Source organism: Cyanistes caeruleus, chromosome 5, assembly GCF_971803275.1.
Source record: "Cyanistes caeruleus chromosome 5, bCyaCae1.hap1.1, whole genome shotgun sequence".
NCBI classification, from domain to species: domain Eukaryota; kingdom Metazoa; phylum Chordata; class Aves; order Passeriformes; family Paridae; genus Cyanistes; species Cyanistes caeruleus.
The window spans coordinates 8,825,790-8,848,519 of record NC_141705.1 but is presented as its reverse complement, the minus strand read 5'-3'; the positions used below and the strand labels follow the sequence as shown (position 1 = coordinate 8,848,519).

General features: G+C 46.4%; 1 protein-coding gene and 1 long non-coding RNA gene across 10 annotated transcripts in view; one reads left to right on the top strand and one right to left on the bottom strand.

Annotated features, from left to right (window-relative positions):
- Window positions 1-4,852, bottom strand: part of LOC147652915 (uncharacterized) — a 29,585-nt gene extending 24,733 nt beyond the window's left edge. For both annotated transcript variants that reach the window (XR_015286817.1, XR_015286816.1), the window contains exon 1: window positions 1,988-4,852. This is a non-coding gene — a long non-coding RNA (uncharacterized LOC147652915). The remainder of the gene's footprint in view (window positions 1-1,987) is intronic.
- A 214-nt stretch (window positions 4,853-5,066) lies between these two features.
- Window positions 5,067-22,730, top strand: part of MXD4 (MAX dimerization protein 4) — a 38,504-nt gene continuing 20,840 nt past the window's right edge. For 3 of the 8 annotated variants that reach the window (XM_086888985.1, XM_086888986.1, XM_086888983.1), the window contains exons 1-3: window positions 5,226-5,373; window positions 5,899-6,067; window positions 15,354-15,383. In XM_086888985.1, the coding sequence (XP_086745111.1) occupies window positions 5,310-5,373; window positions 5,899-6,067; window positions 15,354-15,383 (263 nt within the window). In that variant the 5' untranslated portion in view covers window positions 5,226-5,309. Of the gene's footprint in view, window positions 5,374-5,898; window positions 6,068-15,353; window positions 15,384-22,730 lie in introns of all 8 variants that reach the window. The other 5 variants (XM_086888981.1, XM_086888980.1, XM_086888982.1 and 2 more) reach the window with 5 other exon arrangements.

Here is a 22,730-nt window from a genome sequence, read left to right as displayed (position 1 = left end):
TTCTTCAAAGCCTCTTTGTACTGCACTTATCTATATATTTTTTGGAAGCTTAATGCAATACAAGTGTACACAAGGCCCCTTGTGGAAGATTAATGCAATACAAAGCCTTTTTTCCTACACCAAGGGAATGAAATAAGGCCATGACATCTCTGAGATTCAGATCTGAAATAACATAACAAATCCTTATACTGCAGTATATCATAATGCCATTCAAGCCAGACTGGGCACTGGGATGCCCAGCCATCCTCCTGACCCTTGCCCTGCCTTTGCTGAGTGGTACTGGCCAGTTGTTTTGCCCCATCTCATTTATTTTTTGTCTTTTAAAATGAAAGCAGTGATACCACTGCCATCTGTACAGCACTTTCAGTGTGGCAGTGTCAGAGGGAATTTTTGGGATGACGCTATTTAAAATTGCCAGGCATGGTTTAGGCAGAGCAGGACGATGGAATAAAGCAGTGTCTCTCAAGCTTTTCAATCTATGCTTCACTTCAATCAGTTAAGAATAATTTCATGCCTGCTCACAGGAATGGCTGCAGGGCCTGGCGTCAGGGCACTGCATGTCTCGCTGGCTGGGGAGTGCTGGCAGAGAGGGGCATGCGAGCTCCCTGCAGCCAAACTCTCAAGGACACTAAGATACAAATGTTGTCTTTCATAATAACAGCAATTAGCAGGAAAAGAACGTTACAAGGGACTGGCATTCAGTTTGAAGTACTTTTTCTTTTTAGATTTGGCTTTCAAGCATGTGTGTACCATAGCATTACATAAGCCCATGCTAAATCCCAAGCAAAATCAGGAAAAATTCAACTGCTTTGGAAAAGCTGGTGATTCAAACACTGCAGCAAACAACTGGTCAAGGCCAGGCAGCAAGCTGGGCTAGTGAGCTTCACATAGAGAGCCCACCAAATGCATGGAAGCCACTCAGGTCCACAGTATCCATACTATTTGTTGTTGTGATCCTTGGACCAAGCTCTTTGCCAAGCCAACGCCTGGGTGCAGCTCAAGGAGTATGACAGGTAGAGGACCAACCCAGAATGCTCATGGGGTGAGATTGCACAGACATGACTCCTCCACAGGACACAGTCCTTCAACACTGCAGCAGCAACTCATTAACCCAGACACCCCACACACCTTCATGTAACCTCAGCTTAAGGTCTGAAAACAGCTCTCTCATGTGCTGCCACCCATCTTTGGGTACTTTGAACTTTGAGAAACCACCCCAAACTAAAAGCAAACCACACATAAAATAAAATGATGACTAAAAGCCACATGTGCACCAGTAGCAGTCTAGATACAGGGCCAAGCAGATGCAGTGACACCTGCCATTTGAGATTGGGGTGGGGAACTGCTTTACTTGGCAGAGTAAATAGAATCAAAGTGTCTCAAACTGGGCTTGGGCACCGACAAAATTGTTATTTTTGAAACTTCCTCCAGAAGTTCCACCTTCAACTTTCAGGTGTTTTGGTTTCTGTATCTAGGAAACAGAGTTCATGCTCTGAATCACAGGTAAGACGAAGAATTAAATGGAATTTGAGATACTGAGTCAGGGAGATGAAACTTGTCAGTGCCAGCCCTGAGTGTAGATCCCCTCATATGTGGGCAGATGAGTTAGTCTTTGCTAATTACTTAAACCTTTCAACACCCAAGAAAACAGAGGGATGGAGTCCAGGGCACAGTGAAGGGCTTATATCCCTGGACACAAGGATATGATGTAGTATGGAATTTTGAAAGAGAGAAGAAAGAAACATGCAGCAGATTCAATGACCCAAATCTGAAAAGCAGGCTAGGACTAATTATTTCTTTAAGGCCATATGTGGGAAATAGCAAATGAAGTTTCTTGAATTATTGATCATCAGCTTCAGATCTCTGTCCTCACCACAGCTCAGGGCAGTCAACAGCTCTGATGTCACTGATCTTACATGCCAAGTCATGCTAGAGGACAGATTTTGGAAAAGAAAGACACTGTAACATTTAAAATTGTAAATATTACCATTCCAATCACCAAGTGCAGGCGGCAAAGAAACTGCAAAACAGTTCAGGTTTCAGGGTGTGGCTGCTGATGGCTCTCCCCTCTGCTTCTAAATATAAAGTTTTTCAGACTTCACGATGAAGTGACAGCTACCCCTTATCACTGAAGGCCAGCTGTTTCTTTAGCACTCAGCTGTTCCTGCTGCTTGCTCGTAGAAATGGAAGAAAGCTATTTAGAGACACAAATCTGCAAAGCCTTCGAGCACGTCTATCTTAGAGCCTGTCCTTCAGTTCCTAAAGTAATTTGGTTGATCTTCTTTCACACCCATTTTACACCTCTGCACCCGTGCTGACACCACCAAAACTAGTCCTGGTTCCCCAACACAAATAAAACCAGATCCAGAATGATTCCTTCTAGGTATTTTAAAAGCTTTTATTGTGCCTCCTGAGAAGGACTCAGTTTTGTTCACCCCTCATAATAATCATGATTAAACCTCTCAGCACTAACACATTGTTGCTGTGTTCCTTCTTCAATGCAACTAAGGGTGAATGTGTGCCACTGGTTGTGAGGTATGAGCCAGCCCTGTCCTTCTCAAATGTGTGTGGATTTATCCTGGATTTCATCCGCAGGGGCTTTATGGGTGCATGGGGTTACATACACGATTACAGCTCCAGCAGACTAACACAGTTTATGACTCCTGAGGCTGAGAGCCATGTCGATCAGAGATCAGGTTCCTCTTGTGATGGCACTGGCCCCTATTTTGCACACCACTTTCTCCATAGTCCAGCTGGCTTCAGTGGTTCCTCACCTACCAAAGAAGACCTTCCATGCAGTGAAGTGTGGAGGCACAAGGCCCTGGAAAATGCCAATATCAGTGTGAAATTGTGCTCAATCTCCTTAAAACAACTGTCTTCCAAATACTTCTGTCCACATTTGAAAGCAGAGAGAGCAATGTTTTTTACCTTGGAAGTGGTTAGAGATGCTGAGTTTAGGTACTGGGGAGTGCAAGGGTGGCTGAGGGCAGCTTCAGCTCAGCAGTTGGATCAGTCCAAGCTCCAAGGTTTTTCTGGTGAGGGTAGGGTGCTCAGCTCAGGTTGTGTACCCTCCTGAGGCACTGTCTTGTGCAGTGTTTGTTATACCCCTGTGTTTCCAGAGGTTTTTCTCCAGGTAAAATTGTGTGCTTACAGTATGGTGAGTCAGAGCTTTCAGCATTCGGAACCTCAATAAATCCATACCTGAATCCTGGGCTTTCACAGAAGCATTTACATACCTAGCACATTCATCTGCCTTTCTGGATGTATGAGCTATTCTACAGCATGTGTACAAAACAGTTTAAGATCACTTAGACCTGTATACTATTATATAAATACAGGTGTTCTGAAGATCTGAGATACTGCTGTGGATGCAGTAGAGAACAATGATGCCTTGTCTGTGCATCTCTGCATCTTCCTCACTAAGTGCCCTATGTATGTGGTCAGGCAAAGGGAACTTTCCTTCCTGTGTGGACAAAGCAGACCTGGGCATATATGGTTTCATGCTGTTTTGTAACAGAAGGCAATGTCAAATAGTGTCTAAACCTACTTCCAGTTAACAGCAAAACTGCCATAAGGTTCAATGAGTTTACAGTAAAAACTGTACTGTCTCACCCACATGCAGCAGGATTTCAACAGTTCAAGCAGCAAGTGGAAAATGTTACAGCAATTTTTTCACCTTTGCAATCTATGCACCAAATTTCCTTCTACTTTGTAATTCACAGTCAGACTTTTCCCAAACATACAAAATGCTCTTAAACTACAATCACAATGCTGCTTTCTTCACTGCCTTGTATTTTCTCTTATCCGTGGTGCCTGGGCCAAATAGCAGTAAAATGTTATCTGTGTTTCAGCAATGTTCAAGAGCCACATTACACTTGTGCATCTGGGGCAACAAGATACAGACTAATACAAGATCAGGTGTAATGTATATGTGGCTTTACCACAGTGCTGTAAAAACAGTAAACCACAATCCTTATTTTAATCTGAATCGCTATTAAACTCTTAAAAGGAAACTCTGGCTGACATCTTTTGCCAAGGAATAAACACACAGGACAACACTCTGCATCCATCCTATATGCTGGATAGCTCTTACCTAAACACTTCAATGAAAACCAATGGGACCAAGAGCAATCCTGCAGGAGGACCGATTACAAGCTTCAGCACTTTTGGCCTGAAGATGTACCAATGTGTGATCACAGCACAGCCTAAAATATGCCTATTTTAAAACTACACTTGCTCGTGTTAAAACCAACCAGTTTTAGGCAACAGCTGTGCAGCAGCTATCTGAGATAAGGATGCAGAGTTAGCAGCACAAATAGGATGGTGTGGACAGGAAAGGTGCTGAGCTCTTCCTGCTCAGCCTGTGTGCCGGGAGCCAGGCTATTCTGGTACACGGCTTCTGTGTAGCCAGATGACGAAAGGCAGCTGAATGTGCTGGCAAGGGCTGGCAGGCTGGCAGGAACTCTGGCTGCATTTTTGAGAGCTTTCCACTGTTTCTCTTTTTCAGCAGGTTAGGCCATTGTGTAGAGTTCAGTAATTCTCTTACATCCCTGTGCGTGTTTTTACAGCGCTGCCGTCTTCCTCTGTCGCCTGAGCACCGCAAGGGGTCACGGATGCACGTGCCAGGCACATTTTTAGAGCCCCTCCGGGGTCCCGTTTGTATCGTCTTTTTGGTGCCCGTTCATTTCCTGCCATACTTTGCCGCACGGGACGCTCCGCCGCCACACTGTCCCTTTTTCCCGATTTCCCTCACGCTTCCCCCGTGCCCGCCCGGCGCGTGCGAGGGGGCGGGGCCTCCGTCGGCCCCGCCCTCCGCCTACCTCTTCCTCACGGCAACGCCACGCCCCCTCCCGCCCATTGGCTGCCCGCTCCTCGCTCCCCGCCTCCCGCCGCGCGGCACGCGCCTCCCGCCCCATTGGCCCCCTTCCCCACCCTCATTTGCATGACGCTCCGCGCACCAATGGGCGGCCGCTGCCTTCTTAACATGCAAGGACGTGGCCAATGAGCGGGTGAGGGGGCCGGGCCACCACGTGCTGTTGCTAAGCTTCGGCTTCTAAATTGTTACTACACGGGCAGCCAATGGGCGCGGGCGGCGGGGATCTGTCAACATCCCCTGCCCCGGCGGGGGGGGCCTCTGGCCGCCGATTGGTCCGAACGCCCCCCTAAGTCCCGCCCCGCACCCGTTCACCGCTCGCCATTGGCTGCGCGGGCTGCCCGTCCGCTGTTGTGTCAAATGTAGGTGCCTTAAAACCGGGGGCTCGGGAGTCCCCGCGCGTGAACTCGGCGCGGGGGGCTCGGGACGGGCAGCCATGGAATTGAACTCCCTGTTAATCCTCCTGGAAGCGGCCGAGTACTTGGAGCGAAGAGACCGAGGTACAGGGCGCAGGCGGGCAGTCGGTCAGGCACCCGCAGGCGCTCCCAGCCGCTCTCGGCCTTTGTTGTGCGGCGGCCGGGCCGGGGCAGCGGCCCCGAGCCCGCACCTGCCCGGGGGGGACCCGGGCTGCGCCAGCGGCACCGCGCTGGGGGAGCATCGCTGCTCGGATCTTGGCTTTTTTTAATATCTAAGCCCCCAAGCAAACCAGAAGGGGGTTGTTTGTGCCGCCCTGGATGGGGACGGTGCGTGTGGCAGCGCTCAGGATCCCTCTCGCCGCTCCGTGTGTGGCAGTCGGTGATTGTATGGCAGCTCCCCTCCCCCAGCGCAGCGTGACAAGGGTTTGCATGATCCGCCTCGTTTTTAATGTGCACTCCAATAATCTTCCTAATTTCGACACTTCGGTGTTGGTTTTTTTTTCCCCCCTTTGGTTTACCGAGTTACGTTTTTTTGTCTCGCTTCTTTAAGAGATGCCAGAATAAAATCCAAACAAATCAACCGGAAAAAAATTCTGTTCTTTACCCTAGCGTTCCTGCAAAGGAGGAAAAAATTGCATGGAAAAAATATATTGCCACTAATGCTGACTTTGTCCCTAGAAGCAGAACATGGCTATGCATCAGTGTTACCCTTCGATAGTGACTATTCCAGAAAGAAAACAAAGGCAGGCACCATGGCCAGAAAATCCCAGAATAACAGGTAATAGACGCACCGCTTTTTCAGAATGAATCGTCAGCTTTTCCGATGTGTCTAGCTTATTTGCAGTGCATACATTTATGAAAAATAATAACTAACCCGGTGTCTCAGTTTTCCCCATCCCGGTAGTCGCCATTTTTCCCCTGGATGGGCTTGGCTCTGTTTTGATCTCTCATATAAACACTGCCACGCGTACACCATCTCCTTAGTACTCACTGCACTTCAGAACCATCCGCCCTCATCGCTCCTTCTGCTCCGCGCTCGCCGACAGCGGCTTTTGCTGCAGACATTAACACCATAATCGCCACCCAGATTTCTCTTTGCATGGCACCTAATTTCCCCCCCGGCACTCATTTATAAACCACAGGCAGCGAGCCGGCCGCCTCCCCCATGGCAGCCCGGGCAGATGCAGCCTCCGGTTGCGGCGGCTCTGGGCTCCGGGGCGGGGAGCGTGTGCGGGGCGGCGGGGGGGACGCTCCGCACGCCCTCCGGCCTCTCCGGGAGGTTCGGGCTGAGAAGGTGCCGGAGCGAGCTCGACCTCCCCGGGGGGCTGTGCTGCAGCGCCCGCTCGCCAGCCCTTCCGCCCGGCCGCCGCACGCAGATCCGCCGGGGAGCGCGGCTCGCCTCTTGTCGCTCCCGGTTATCGCCCATCCGCCTCTCGGCCGCCGCCGTTCTGGGGCTGCCCCGCAGCCGCTACCTGCGCTGCGATGGCACGAGCCGAGCGCTGCTGTGCGCAGGCTCCGCAGCTTTGTTTGCTGCTCGGGCAGCGGCTGTGTACGTGCGGGAGGCTGGCTGTCTTACGGGATCGCTGCCGGCCCCTGCCAGCAGCGAGCCCAGCCCTGGGCTCTGCCTGCTCCGCTCTGCTCCTCCAGGGCTGCTCCGGAGAGCACCGAGGAGCGTGCCCTGCTGGGCCTTGCCGCGTCCCGGGGCAGAGATGCTCTCCCCGGCGCAGGCTCTGCTCTGCATGGTCATGCTGGATGGTGGCTCCTGTAGAATAGCCTAAAATGAACTTGCTTTGCACGTGACTTGTTTTCCAAAGGAGCAGTGAGTCTCGGCAGGCCCGCTCTCGCTGCTCCGGCGGGCATCCTGCGGCCGGCTCGGATGGTGCTGGGGAGGCGCCCGGCGGATGGCCGGGAGCTGCTCGTGGGGCACCGGAGGTGCAAACCGAAATCAAAAGCTGACGAACTCCCTCCTTGAGCAGAAACACGAGCTGCTGAGCGCCCTGGTGGTGCCTGCTGTGGCCGAGCAGTGTGCCTCGAAGATTGCCGAGGGGGAGCAAATTGTGCCCCCATGCCCCTGCTCCAAGCAAGGCAACCATTTTGGGGGCTGTTAATTGCAGTACTCCTACTTTGTTTTTAGTTTTAGTTGAATTTTTTGTCTCATCATGGGGCGTGAGAAGACAGTTCATTTTAAAGGAGAAAGTCATCAGGAGCAGGAGGAGTGTCCTGAGACACTTTGCTCTTTAAGATTTTAAATTATTTTCATATAAAATATGCTCACTGCCTTTAAAAAACTTCAAAACAGATTTCATAAGTTTTCCAGCTGTGAATTGCTCCTTGAATTGTACAGATTTCTTGTCTGTCTCTTGCATTCAAGAAATCTGTGTTACTTACAGAGCTATTATTCCATCGTTTCCGTTCTTAGGGCTCTTGTCATCCGCTGCAAAATAGTTATTTGTCTGAATTGTAAGCTGCTTTCAGGAGTTTTTAGGAGAGGATTTGTAATCTATCAAATACAGCAGAATTAAAAGATTTCTGCTTACAGATTTGCTAGTGTTATTAAAGTTGAGGCACACACATCCACTTACAGTTACCTTCCTGCTTTTTTTTCTGCCTGCAGATTTATGTTTATTTACCCGTTTAGTGTTTTGCTCTGGTTCTCACTCCATAGCAGTGGCAGCCTTCAAAAATGCCATCCTGCAATGTGCAACGTGTACATTTACTCAACACTTTCTTTTCTTCTAGCTGCAGTGATGAGATGAGGGGTGGGTTATCTGTGTTACAGGACAGAACAGTGTTTGTCAGGGAATGGTTTCCAGCGTGGACACTGCCGGGACAGTGGCTGGTTTGGTTCAGCACGGCTACCAGGCTTGCTGGCCGTGCGGGAACCAGAGGCACATTGCTTTAATGCAGCTCCCTGTTCCTTCAAGGACTGAGGGGTAGCAGGAGGACCCTGTGGGTACCTCTGCATTGTCCTTATGGGCTTTGTACCTGTGTCCAGCAATCGCTGCTCAGGTTTGCCTGCATGCTTAGATTTGCAGGGGAGAAATTACCCCCGTATTTAAATATGCAGTGCAAAATACATGATGTACACCAGCATCAGTGTTTTATTATTATTTGGAGCTTAGAGGCTGTAAGGGCTGAGCCCCAGACTAGAGTGAATTTTTGGAAACACAGTTAATTCTTCCTAAGCAACTCAAAGATTAACAGAGGGAGACGACTGGCCAAAGTTCAGAGGATCTGGAGTGGTCGTGGGTGATGTGAACCACCGAGCAAAATGTTTGTCCGTATTGTTCCACTTTAGCCATTTTCCAGACTCACTGGGTTTGGAGCATTAGATGCAGGGAGGCATCTGATTGCATACAGGGGATTGCATACATGTCTGAAATTCGTGCCTTATTATTTCATTGTTTTTCTGGATTAAAAATACATACTTAAGGTTGGAGGAGTAGGAAAGGAGCAGCTAACTGCACATTTCAAATCTGCAGGGGCATTGTTGTTTTCATTATCTATTTTTGTATCCTGCTGCTTGCAGCATCTGATCAGATTAAAAAGTGAGAGATGTATATATGCACATACGTTGGTTTTTTTCATGCCTTATGAGGTATACATATATAAAAGCATGAAAAACATCTCCTTATTCTTGGAAAATCAGAAAAGAGGAAAGGCGGAGAAAAACTGTCAGATGTGAGGAAGCCTGGTGTGCTGTACTCTTCTTTGTTCTGTGTTTTCCCCCCCGTGTGCCTGCCTGTGGGGGGAAGAGCATACCCCGTGTAGCACAGGTGTGTTGGCCAGGCGCCGCGGGCTGGGCGACAGGCAGGGATGGATTCCAGCTGCCCTGGGCTTCAGCAAGGGCACCAATGGACCCCTCCTTCCTCTGCCGAGGTGCTGCTGGTGTTCATGTAAGAAACTGCAGGATGAGACCTCTGTCCCTTGTGGATGGCTGGCAAGGCCCAGACCTGCAGGAGAAAGGGCAGGAGGCTGCCAGCCCTTTGAACGGGATGCTCAGGTCTGGGCTAAAAGCTTGCTGGCCTCTTGACTGCAATTGAGTGAGAAGTAATTTTGGCAGGTTTCGATTTGTGCAGGGAAAAATATCAGCAGAATTACATTTAAATAACCAAAATCTATAAGCTTTCTGTCCACTGTAGGAATTGAATAGTTTTGCTTTGTCCACTGTTAGCTTTGAATCAAAATTGAAAGTGGTTGTTAGCAGTGTGTTGATAAACAATATTCTTGATGTTATTGGTAGCAATCGGGTACAGTTTTTAGCCATTTCTGTTTCACTTGCACATTAAAATGTCTTGATCTTACATGTTTTCTTCTCAGTTTCCCTTGATGTGCCCTTTCCCATGTCACACAAAACCAAACTGCTTTGTTTTCTTTTTGGTTTGCTGTTCATACCATGTCCTCAGCTGAGACTCAGACTTGTTTCCCCCAGTAATTTTGACCAAAATGCTCTGGCAAATGAAACTGGATTCTTGTTTTGCAAAGAGGACAGGAGATTAGAGAAAGCCACAATATTACCTTTTGCAAGAAGGTAAACCTAGGTCGCATCTTGTTACAATACTACTTACAAGGTACTTGACTATAGTATAATAAATGTCTCCGCAGAGCAGTGGCTGTATGTAGTTCTTAAAGCAGTGCCATGCAGTCTGATAATTGTTGTTAAGGTGTACTTAGAATTAAAAAAAGGCATAAACCAGCTGGATTTATTGCTGTTGTACCTTGGAAATGTTAATAGCAAATATTCCAAAGTCAAGCTTGGTTTTTGCTCCAAAGAAACAGATAAGTGACACGTGTGCAATGTGCCAAGGAGGAATGCGACACAAATCTGAAATTTGGTGACGTTTGCTCACAAGGCAAAGCACTCTGACAGAGGAACATGCAATCCTGCAGATAACTGAGCTTTCTTCTGCCCTGGCTGAGTGACACTCACCAGGTGTTAGGTACCTTGAGCTCTGTGTGGGTTTGAGGTGTGTGTCTGCCCATGCACCGGGAAGCTCAGGCAGCTGCTTCGCCATGAAAGGGTCAGAAATAAGGTAAAATGAAAACCAAAATCTTAGTGTTAGATGCCAGTCTACTGAGGTCACAGTTAAATTTACTTTCAGAGAAAGGAATTGAATGCCGGTGGTGCAGTGTGTTTGGCCTGTTAATTTAGGAGCTGGTTTATTGAAGGAGAGGGAGCAAAATAAATGTCGGTTTATAAATATATCTTCTGTGTCTATTAATTAATTAATATTTTTGCTCATATGTTATATAAATAGACATGTACTTCGTGCTGTGTTCTGGCAAAGGGTTATATGCAGAAAAAGATGAAAGCGGCATTTGGATTTTCAAATAAAAACAGAGCCTAATGTCCAAATTCCTCTGTTGATGTTGGCTCATGGTGAGGGTGAACCTGTGGCCCGCAGAGTGAGCCCCTTGCTCTCAGCAGATGTTTTTCTGTGCCCACACTAAGCAGCTTAGGGATTGGGGGCCTGATTTTTGTTTTATTTCTCCTTAATTTTTTTTAAATTTCTTTATTTTTTTGTGAGAGGCCAAGAATAAAACACTGCAAAGCAGACTGTGCAGACACAGCTCCTCTGAATTTTCACCTGGATTTCTGAATTTGATAGATCTTTCTCAATTTGCCTTCCTAAAGCTAGCACAGCAATTGATATCGCCACATTTGGTTTCAAAATAATGCATTTTAGTCCCAATATAACAGGTTTCACCAATGGACCTGTCCCCACTGAGGAACTGCAGTAGGTCTGCAATGTTTGGGAGCTGCACTGCTTGTGCAGTTGAGGAAAACAAATTGCCACCGTGCTAGAAGCACGTTCAGACCTGGCCACTGCAAACATGTGGCAGCACCAACTTGAATGCAATCCCGGAGCCAGAACTCTGCATCAAGGCTGTGCCAGTGTGTCTGGTTCCCAGACCCCAGCTGAATCTGCAGAACCAGTTAAATTTTGCTATGATGAGAATGCAAAATTAATTTTTAGTGGATTAATTCCGTACAGGCTTATTCTTTGACAGGCTGTAAGCAGTGTCCAGTTTGAAACAAATGGAAAAAACCAACAACCCAGATGCAGTGAGTAATAGGCAGAATGTGTGCTTATATTCAGGTTTTCTGTGCTTTTTGGGGTGAACTGTAGGATTTTCAGGTGCATTCCATGGCAGGTTAGGTATGTAGACAGGGAATTTCCTGGAAGTGAATCTGGATCCTTTCAATGAAAAGCCACACAGTCTCATTCACACAAGACTGCAGGTGTAGGCATTGTGCTTTTACACACCTGCTTTTCTGGGAGTGGAAACTGGATGCAGACACTTAAGGTGTAGCACCTTGTAAAGCTTCTTGTTCTGTTTGTTCTTACTCTTTTGGCCTGGACAAAAGGTGAAGTGCTGGCAGTGTAGTTCACACGGCTGCACCACCTGAGGTGGAGTTGTACCCTGCACATGGGTTGTATAACACCCTGTCAGTCCTGCCTGCACCAGAAAGCCGTGGCACTGGCGAGGTGCTGCCACTGTTTCAAGTACTTGGTTAACTACCCTGCTTTGCTCCCTACAGTGCTTTAAAGTGTGTTGGCAACTGGAAGTGTATTGGTGAGTCACGGTCTAGACTGGCTCCCATTAACACAGGGCAATAAACCTCAGCAGCATTGCCACACATCCCTGCTTTTGTCAGGAGCTGCTGCCTTCCTGCTGAGCAGATGCCCCGTTTGGTGGGGTAGATGGATGGAGGAGTAGGGAAGGTGTCAGAATACTGAAACAGGCCGTGCACCACACATACAGTGAAATCTCAATCTAGCATGTAGGTGAGCAGATCCTGCTGGCTCACCCATAGACTGACAGCAGAGGATATGGAGAGGCCTTTGCCTCTTCTGTGTTAGTCTTCTCATCTCAGTTAGCACCTGTTCAAATTCCTTAGGTGTGTCTGCTAAATGTTGAATCAACCAAAAGCTGAAATCCAATACCTAGAATTCTTGTGTGGGGAAAGGAAGGTGGTGGATAGGGATGGCTCCAGGGACGTGCTGTGAGAAGTAGCACAGCATCTTGCAGACCAATGTCTGCATTTGCTTGGTTCCTCCTTGTTCTTTCAAATCTTCTTTGGACAGTTTTTTCACAAATAAGATTTATAATCAGTGAACCACTTGGCATTTGCTAAAGGGATATTAGAGCTGTCTCAGATCAACAGTGTAGTCAAAGCACCAGTGTTCGTTATCCCTTCCTTCTGAACATATGATTTACAGTTTTTTTTGTTGTTGGCTTTGTCCCTTTATTTTGATCTGAACCTTTTTGCCTTTTTTTTTTCTCACTGCTACCCCCAACTTCCCCAAGCTTCTTGTGGAGATGTGAACTCAGTGAAGTGAACCTAAGTTAAACACCAGAAGTCTTCCTTCTCTTGAAGCTGTTTCTGAAAGGCTCCACAGACCATTTGCCTGCAAACCACAGTCATATATCTGTCTCTCTCATATAAATATATATATATACATATAGCTTATTAGTTGTGACCTACATCATATCTTCACTAAGGTAATAAAAGACTCCATTTTGAAACAGGGTACTGGGTTCTGTGGAGACCAGTTTTTACGTTATTTTCCCTCACTTTAGGTTGCATAAACAGCAGGAGATGGATATTCTTGCAATATACTGTGCTCTAGACAATGAGGGAAATAAAAACCAATATTCTGAGAGAGGTTCATCTCCTGAAAACAAAATGCAACCAAAGAAACCCCTGTCATACTTTGTAATAGGGTATTTAACTTGCTCTGTAGATGGAGCAATTCTCAGGCAAATGTCAGGACTCCTGGTTTTGGTTCCTGCCTAGGGCCTGGTAGCTGGGGCATTAGCCCCCGACACCTCCCGAAATGTGTGGCTGGTGCCCACGTTTGCACACTGCAGGCGTCGCTGAGGCTTTTGTGTCCCCAAGAGCTCTGCCAAGCGGCACAGGGTCACTGCCGCTCGGTTTGGCAGCTGGCACGCCCAGGGCTGTGCCGCTCCAGAGCTGCTCTGGCTGGACACACCTCAGGAGAGCACCGGGGCCACCCTTCATGTACCACAGGAGCCCTGTAGGTGTGCTGTATGCGGGACTGACAGCTGCTCACGGCATCCTCTCTCAGCCCAGCAAAATCCCCCGTGCAGGCTGAGTTTCTTGGCCAATGGTTCCTGTGCTGTCCCAGCGTGTGCTCGCCAGAGCTGCTGGGAGCTGGCAGCTCAGAATGGGCCAGCTGGAGTGATCGTGTTCACCTTTGTGTCTAATTGCCAGAAATGTCAAGGAGTTCATGTCATAGGGATGAATCCAGGCCAGCCTGTATTTCCTCTCTGGTTCCAAAGTTCCCTACTAACAGTGCCTTAGACAGACCTTGTTGAGGGTGTCCAGGGACAATGGTTCTCTCCTGAACTTCTGTTCTCCATGTGTTTTCATAAATACTGGTGGATTTAGCATAGTCTTTGTCAATTTTTGTGAACACTGGTGTGGAGAAATGATTGTGGAGAAAGTCTGATCTCTGTGTAGAGAGTAGAAGATAAAAACAATATCCTCTTACGACAGCCAAATGACCAAGCCCACCTCGCCCTATTAATGTAGCACAGAAAATGTATATAACACTTGCAGTGTTGCAGCATTGGTCAGGGGCACTTAAATGGCATTGTAGAATTACACACATTACTTGATCACTTGATGCCACAAGTGTTAAAAAAGCCCCAAAAACATAAAGAATTCATAGGTTTTTGAGACAAAGATGCCAGGTAATGGTTGACATAATGGATGTCTTGGTACCAAGACTGAGGTGCTTTCTGGTGAGAGTGGATTAGCATCAGTACACGTTTCCGTGTTACATGCAGAGGGGCAGTTCACTTAGTTCCTTGCAGGATCAGGAGCTGCACTGGCCTGAGATCCGTTGCTGCATTGTGAGTTTGTTCACTGGATGTTTCTTGTGTGAGCTTTGCTTTCTTTTTCCCTCTCTGTGGCTGGAGTGATGTTCTGCCATCAGTCACACCCAGGTACAGCATCCAGCAGCTCGGGTGTGTGCAGGGAGAGGCAGGACAGCTCGGCACTGGGCAGCATTTGTGCACGAAGGCTCCCTAATTCCCTGGGATGTCTCTGCTCCTGGAGGGACTGTGCACTCACCCTGCACAAAGGCACCTTACTCTGCACCCTGTGCCCAGCTGCAGGCTGAGGTTGCAGCAGGCTCCAGCAGAGCTGCTCTGACATAATCTGCCAGCCCTAAAAGCCGCCACCGCCTCTCCATCTTTTGATTCTTACGTGCTGGGCATGTTTTCAGTGGGACAAAACTGAAAGTACGGAAAATCGCTGGTTCTGAAGCAGCGACAGTAACTTCGTTTTAGGAATGTTTTTAATCTGAGCTGTGTAAATAAATAAAATGAATATTTTTAGCTGAATCAGTTTAAAAAAAAAACCTCCAAGAATTTAGGGCTGCTTTCTAATGGCAAAAAACCCGAGGCATCACTTGGAGAAGAAAAAAATCCCTAATCCAAGTAGATTGGAAGAGGATAACATACTGCTGTGGTCAGTACAGGGACTATGATTTTTTTGGGTTTTATTTTCTGTTTGTAGACTGAGAAGAATTAAGAGGATTCCTCTTTTGTTGCCATTAAGATGTCAACAACAGCAACAGCAGTGATTAGCTGCTGAGTTTTCTTTCTGCTTCTCCGTGTGCTTGAAAGCTGGCTTTTTGGGTGCTTTCTGCTCTTAGCTGTTACCATTTACATCTTCGAACACTTTCTGCCCCTCATAATTTTTCTTCACAGATAAAAATCTCGTGGGCTGTTTTTATTACTAACCTGCTCAGTTTTTTTATGTTCATTTCTGTCTCTGAATGTATTGAACACTAATAAATGCAAATATATTATAATTCCCTCCAAATCTACACTTTACTCATGGAAATTAAGTTGATACCCTGAAGAATCTTAAAGTGAACCAGTTTAATAGAAAAGCTGTTTCATAATCCATGTTAAATACGTATTTTAGAGAACTCTTTTGCCATTTATGCCGGTATTGACTTTTAAGTATTCTAAATCTTTGTTTATTTATCCTTTCTCTAATATTTCTTTTCTCTTTTTAATAGGTCATCACACAACGAACTAGAAAAACATAGGTAAGTCTTGGAAAAAAGCTAATTAAAAGATGTACGGCTGACATTTGAATTACTGTGTTTATTGAAGAACATTTTATTGAAATTGTTTTGATTCTGCACTGAATTATTTATTAAGTCGGTTTTTTGGTTTTTTTTATCAACTAAAATCTAATAGTTATAGTATTATTTGGCTTTTTTTTTTTTTTTCCCCCTCTGTTATTCGGTATGCTCTTTTTGAAACATCTCTAATAGTTAGCTTTGGACTGATTAATTCTGTAACTGGTTAACCGAATTGTTACTAACAAAGAATCTGATTGCAGCAACTGTTTGCTAGAGGTGTTAAATGCTGTAAGTACAAAGTATTTTTGTGACTAAGGTGACTGCTTTTCGGGAACAATGTGTCACACACGGTTATTCTATGTTTCTTTTAAAGTATGCCTAAAAAGTGCAGTTAATTTTCATCTTGCATGTAAGTACCTCGGGATGCGTTTTTCCGCTCCGTCTGCTTTCCGTGCTGGTGCGTGTGGTGTCCGGAGAGCGGTGTGTGAGCGAGGCTGGGCCAGCCCAGCGCCGGGAAAAGCCGGACTTAGCCAGGACAGACCTTAACGCCGCAGCCCTGCGTGGTGCAGAGCTCTCGTTTGCCCCGCTCGGGAGTGCTCGGCGTGTGCTGTGCCGTGTCGGAGTGTGTTTGCAGCCGGGCCCCTGGGCTGTGGGCAGGCTCCGGGAGCGCCGCTGCGGGCGGGGGAGCGCAGGGAGCAGCGGGGCCCGTCTGGGCTCTGCCTTTCGCTTCGCCGCTGGGGCACCCTCACTGCGGGGCCGCTGCTTTCACTCGCCACTCAGGCAGCAGCAGAAACGCCCTTTCGGGTGGGTTTTTTGTTCTTTTTTTGTGTAGCTTGTGCTCTTTTGGGTTTCACGCATCCAGAGAAAGTGAGCGGGGTGTGTGTGGATATGATTGAAACCTATTTGCATGCTTCTAAATCCGTGAAAAGTGGTTGATGGCACAACGAGATTGAACTCGTGGGGTTTTTTTGTGTGTTGTTCTGTGGCTGCAGTTACGTAGCAGCTAGACCATCACTTCCCTTGCATGCTTACATGCTTTCCTGTAGTTTAATTGTAATATGAGTAAACTATAGCTCTGCCTAATAGCCACGTGGTCATCCTAGGGATGAGAGGAACTGGAGAAGGCTCAAGCTCACAAACACAGGCCTGGGCTGTAAAATGCAGTGCACTGGCTAAGGCAGTGACATCGAGTGGCAGAACTTCTGCTGACAGTCTTCAGGAAAATAACTTCATGTAAAATTCTGCCCTTTGGCCACAGTTCTTTAAAAGAAAAAAAAAAAAAAAAATTGGCCCAAACTATGATTCTTTCTCATTCTGTTCCATTTCTTCCTCCCCTCCTGCTTCATCATTACAAATTTACTCTCATCTGCATATTTCTTTTCTTTTTCCTTTAGTTATTTTCTTCTTCCTTCTGCTGTGCCTTAACATGTTTAAGCAGCACAGTAAATGAGGCACAGCAGCATTTGCAGCAGATGCAGGGCCAGAAGGAGATTCTATTAATTGTTCAATCGCTGTTCTCACTTTCAGTTCTGTGTTACATCTTTGTAGTAGCTGGACCATATAGTACTTGGCTTGCTACCTTTTCTCTCTCTGCCATCTCAAGGTCAAAATAGGTAAACTGCACAGTATGTCTTGTGATTATACAACTAATGTTTCTAACTGCTGCTGCTTGCTGTGCCTCCTGCAGTTAAACTATACTTGAAGCCAGATTTTTATTATTCCTGGTGAGAACCTGCAAATTAGTGCAAGATCTTTATATGTGCAAATGGGTGTTCACAAAAGCAGATGAGGTGTGTACAGTTCTAGCTGCCTGATGTGTTGGTGTGAAGGACTCCTGCAATTTCTATTTCTTCTTTTTAACAACCCCCTCCTCCAGCACCGTGGGTGTATGAGCAGATAATACCGATCATAGTGTTTTTCACTGTGTTTTACTAAAATTACATTAAGATCTGTGAAGCGTCTTGCACGGTTTAATGGAAGATTCACAGCCATGGTGTGTCCCTGTAGCAGCTGGTCCCTGCAGCAGAGCCTGTCTTCCCCCTCGGGTGCAGCCCTGCCCTGCCAGCTGGGGAGCACTGGATGTTGATTTTGGAGGTGTCTCCTTTCCAGGACCAGCGCCTTTGACTCAGCACTGCCGTGATGCTGCTCTGGCAAGGCACACTGGGTTATCTCACAGGAGCCTGTCGAGGAGGAGGAGGAGGAGGAAAGGAATGGCTGTGCATGTCCTCCTCCGTGCCCAGTCCTTCACGTGGTGTCTGAGGGCTGCACTCTGTGCTGGAGGGCAGGGAAATGGCTTCCTCATTTACATGGCCCTTGTGTCCTGCGTGAGGCAGAGATGCCACTAACTGGAAAGCCACGGTAGCCATGCACTGTACACGGTGCTGTTCTGGGTTCTGCACCGGTGTTGCACATCAGGGGTCTTATCTCTGGTTTTGATGTCGGTGGGAATGGCAGTGGTTGACCTCTGTGTGTGCTGGATTGGCCATTTGGCCACTACCACTTTATTTTCCATTTTCTACTGCTGGGTCTCTTTTCTGTGTGCTTTTGAGGGGGTGCTCAGAGGAAGATAAGTGAAAGCAGAAACGTAATTCCAAGAAAGAAAGTTTCATTATATGATAGAATTAAGATTACAATTATGGTAAAGTGTTTCTCAGCGATTCATACATGAAATTAATTTTTTTCTGCTTTAAGTCTCTCTAGAATACCCTGCTCAGAACTTTAGTGTGGGTTCCATACAGGGAAACTTGTCCCTCTAATAGCAGTCTGGTTTGGGTCCTGTGCATTTAAGGTGCGTATCTGGGAGCCATGAAACAGGAAATCCCCTAAATAAAAAGTAGGAAATCTTCTATCCCAGGACAGCTGAGGTCCAAGAAGGTACTTTAATAATTACAGATAGGTTAGTCAGAGTGACACTTGGATATAACTAGTTCCTAATGACAAAGATGTATATTCATGTAGGTATTTTTTGTTGTCTCCAGCCAGACCATTAAGGCTGTAGGCTTTCACAGAGCAATATAAATAGTAAGTAAATTAGTAATCATGACTTTTTGTAAGGAAATTTTTTAATTGACCTGACAGCTGTATAGAGAAGTTCAGCTTTCGTAGTGTAAAAAAACACCCAAGCGTTCATGAGAGACGTAAGCTTCTTTAAAAGACACAGCATAACCTCATTTATTTGCATCAATTTGTACTGGTTCTACATTAGAAGGTAAAAGCCAAGGTGTATCCCCCCTGAAGACTGTGCTGAGATCTCCACACTGCTCTGTGAAGGCAGGGACCACCTGCCTTGGCTGTTCACCTGTGGTCTTCTCCCCAGCTTGTGCAGGGCTGTGCGAGGAAGAGCACACACAGCCCTGACAAAGGATACTGGATCAACCCATCAGGACTTCTTTGGTGTCATTCAGTCCTGCCTGGCCATGAGGAGGGGTTCAAGGTCTTGCCCTTTCCCTGGCAAAGTCTTTGGAAACAGCTTGTGAAGCTTGATGATTTTGAAGAACAGCTTTTAAGAGTTAATGAGGAAAGGAATAGGTGTGCCTCAAAATCAGCAAGCCACCTGCTGCTGTCCCCAGACTGGCACCATATGAGCTGAAGAAGTGCTGTGTAACCCTAGTATGGCTTGATCTAGGTCCCAGGTCCCCAGGCTTAGATTTGACACAAGCTGGTGAGCTGAGCCAGATGGAGGTAAAAACCAGGCATTGCTGTTCAAGCTCAGACTGCTGGAGTTGGAGTTGGCCTGGATCAATTGAGAGAGACAGCCCTGAACTTTTAGAAGTGCAAGGCAGAATGGGGAATGCATGAGACACAGTGATTTGCAAAACCTTAAAGATGGAAAAACCCTCCAAATCTTTCTTTCTTTCCAGAGGAGCTTAATGTATGTGTTGTTGTAGACTGCTGACTGGGGGAGACTGAAAATGTTCCCACGTGCACAGAAGGTAATACTGATGCTAGTTTTGTGCAGTCCTTAAAGCTAAAATCTTGCCAGAACAAAGTTTCTATATTGCATCATCATGTGCATGAATGAGTATCTCTACAGGAACACAGGTTTTGATGAGCAATATATATTTTCATGGGAGCATTATTATGTACAGCATTAGCTGGTGCAGAAAACAGAGCAAATGCCTTTGAAGTTAAGTCCTGATAGATGGTTTTCTCATGGAGAAATTGCACATTCAAGAGCATGGTTATATTCATTGGTACATCAGTTTCACCCACCAGAGTTGCTTGGTGTTATATAAGCTGAGAGAATGCCTAGATGGATGTCCAGAAATCTTCTCCGTGGCTCTTCGGGTTAGTAAACTGCAGGGTTAATGAAAAGCATATAATTGCCAGTTGGTGATAAACTTGGAAGTTTTGAAACAGAACTGAAAGGTCATTGAAATAATAGTATACCAAAACAATGCTTAATGTTTATTTTTATTATGGGCTGCCTTTTCAAAATCACAAATTACCATTGTGGTTAGCACTGTTACACAGCATAAAGTTGTAACTGCACTGGTCCATCACGGTGACTGGCTGTGGTGCCACTGCTGAGGAAGCCCCTGAACTGGTGCTGGAGGTAAAGTCCTTCCAGAGAAGGATCACTCAGTATCTCACTGCTGTGCTTCCATCAGGAATTGAGCCCAGCCCTGGTTGCGCACTGGTGCTCCTGGGTCCTCCTTCCTGCCAGCTCAGCAGGTGGGGAGAAGCTTCCTCCTTTGGCCAGTCACCTTCCTGAGCCAGCTCACTGTCATAGGCACACCCTGATGCCAGTACAGGGAGAGGATGGGATGGCTTCTTTGAGTGATACTGTTAATTTACAGTGTTAATTACGGTACAGAACAGTTACAGTTCACTTCTCTGTCAGTTTATGTTTTTCCTAAGCATCCAGTTTTGGCTGCTGTTGCCTGGAAAGTGCTGTGCTGGATGGGTCTTACTGACCTGGGAAAGATCTCATTGTTATAATGGGTCTATAAAAATTGCTGCCATTTCTAGGATCTGTCCAGATTATACATAAACCATCCAGATAATGTGGCTGCTGCGTTAGTGGTGGGAATAATCATGTCGTCTTGCTGGTGAAATCTAACCTCTGTACTAGGTCTTTCTTCTGGTTTTCTTGTCAAGAAAATAACTTTTTTTACACCATCTGGTTTGTGTGGTTTATTACAATCCCAGTGAATTGCAATAAAAATACTACCTTTGCACTCCTTAAGCAAGATAATGTCTTAGTGTGATTTGACTTTTGTGAGCTGAAAGCCACCATGGTTTGGGCATCTGCTCCCCCTCCCCAGCTATGACTCCTTCTCTGAGGGTTCCAGATGTAGTGAGCAGGTGACTGGTGTTACCTCAGCCAGTGCAAGGCTGTATTTCAGCTTAAAGCCCATCTTGCCAGGCATTTGCCTCTTAAATCTCTGTAACTTTTTTTTTTTTTTTTTTGCGCAGTTTGTTTATCAAAGTCTATAAAGAACTGGATCTGCAGAACTGGAGATTTAATCCTGTGTTTTTCCTGAAGTGACCCATGTTTCTGAGTCTGACAGATCTGTGGAATTAAAGAAATTGGAAGGTTTAAAACGTTACACTGAAATGCTGCTCTTTCCTCACTATACCCCATCTCTGGGCAGTCAGCAAGTGTCTGGACCTGTGACTTGTCATGCAGTACCTGCAGCAATAGCTACTGTGGATACTTATGCACTGAACTGTTTGTTGTCTTTTCAGTGCACAGAGCAGCTCACCTGATGATGCACTCCCAACAAATGTGTCTCCCTACCTACACTGCTGGTTTGGAAAGGAGGAGTGTATTAAGCAGATGAAGCTTGACAATTAATCTGTTCAGGAAGTTATATTAACAGGTATCAGAGATGTACACATACTTACATTCTGGGCAAAGCTTCTATGTTGCAATGAAATATGGGACTAAAATACAGTTTGGACTCAATTATTATGTCCTTTTTCCTGCTGAAGTCAGCTTTGGACTGTGGAGCGACTGGGTCTGGGCTCCAGAAAGCTGTGTGCTTCCTGGCCAGCCAAGCAGCCAGCAGGGAGCAGATGGGTGAGAAACCAAGTGCATGCATTTTCTTCCACTCAAATTTGTTCATCCCTCTCTTCAAACATAAATCCATTGTGTGTCAGCCTGTAATGGACTATGTAGAAGGTGGTTTATGTTTTCAGCATCTGCTAATTGACCTAGCCAGTTCTCATCCAGCATGGTAGAGAGAGTGGGCTGGACTTATACAAAGTAGAGATGCATGGGCCAGACTTTCTGGTACTTTCTGGACAGATGCTGATTGCCTGCATATAGGGGAAGAGAGGCCTGATGGTGACTGCTCTCCCAGTTGGAGAAGAAAAACTAAGTTGAAGTAGGTATTTTGAAAAAGAGGGGTTTTTTAAGCTTGCTTAGCTACATCTGGGCAAGTGAGCTGGAATTTGATTTTTGTTTTTTTTAAAGGTATTTAGGCAGCTAATGGACTTTAAGAAGCTGGCCTCTGAAATGAGTCTTACATAATGTGATGGGAATCCTTGGCTGAATCCCAGCCAGTCAGGTCTGTGGAAGCCCACAGACCAATATACAGAAGTGGTACCTGCTGTGGTTTGAAGAGGTAGCAAATGTGCCTGAAAGTCAGTAGTGCAGCTCCAGCTCTTCAAGGCAAGGTTGGGTCTGCACTTAGGATTCACACCAGATCTACAAGAGGTTGGCTTCCTTTCTCCCAAGTATATCATGAACATTCATGTCCCAGTGTCCCTGCTTGGAGCAGACAAAAAGGAGTCAACCTCAGCTGGAGGAGGTGGCTGTGTCCTGTGAGTTGCTTGTCCTGTCCCTTCCTCTCCCAGCCTCCATGCTGTATTGGCATCTGTAGCTCTATTTTTAGCACTCCTTTCCCTGGAGTGACTATCCCACTTGGGTATTGGATATACCATGGCCTGGTCCCAAATTCAAAATGTCTTTCTGAATGGAACGGTGTGTACTTCCCTGGTGCAGCTCATGCTCCTTTTCCCTCGTGGTCTCTGTCAGCAGACACTTGTGCTTAGATTTACTGCACAGAATTCCTTTGCAGGTCAAGTAGTTTTTAATCTGTGGTTTTTCCCCTTGGTACACTGGCAGACTTTGGGCCCAGCTCTGCCTCGTGCCCAGGGAACTTCAGTAGGAGCTGTGCCTGCCTGCAGGCTGGACCCTGCATCACATCAGGGCTGCTGCAGAGGATACAGAAAAGGTTCCACGAACTGTACCGAGCATGAGCATTTAGACAGCAGATCATAAATGTGAAAAAGCATTATGCTGTTCCTTCACAGAAGTTTAATTTGGGCCTTTTTTGGAAAAACAGAACCAAAACCAAA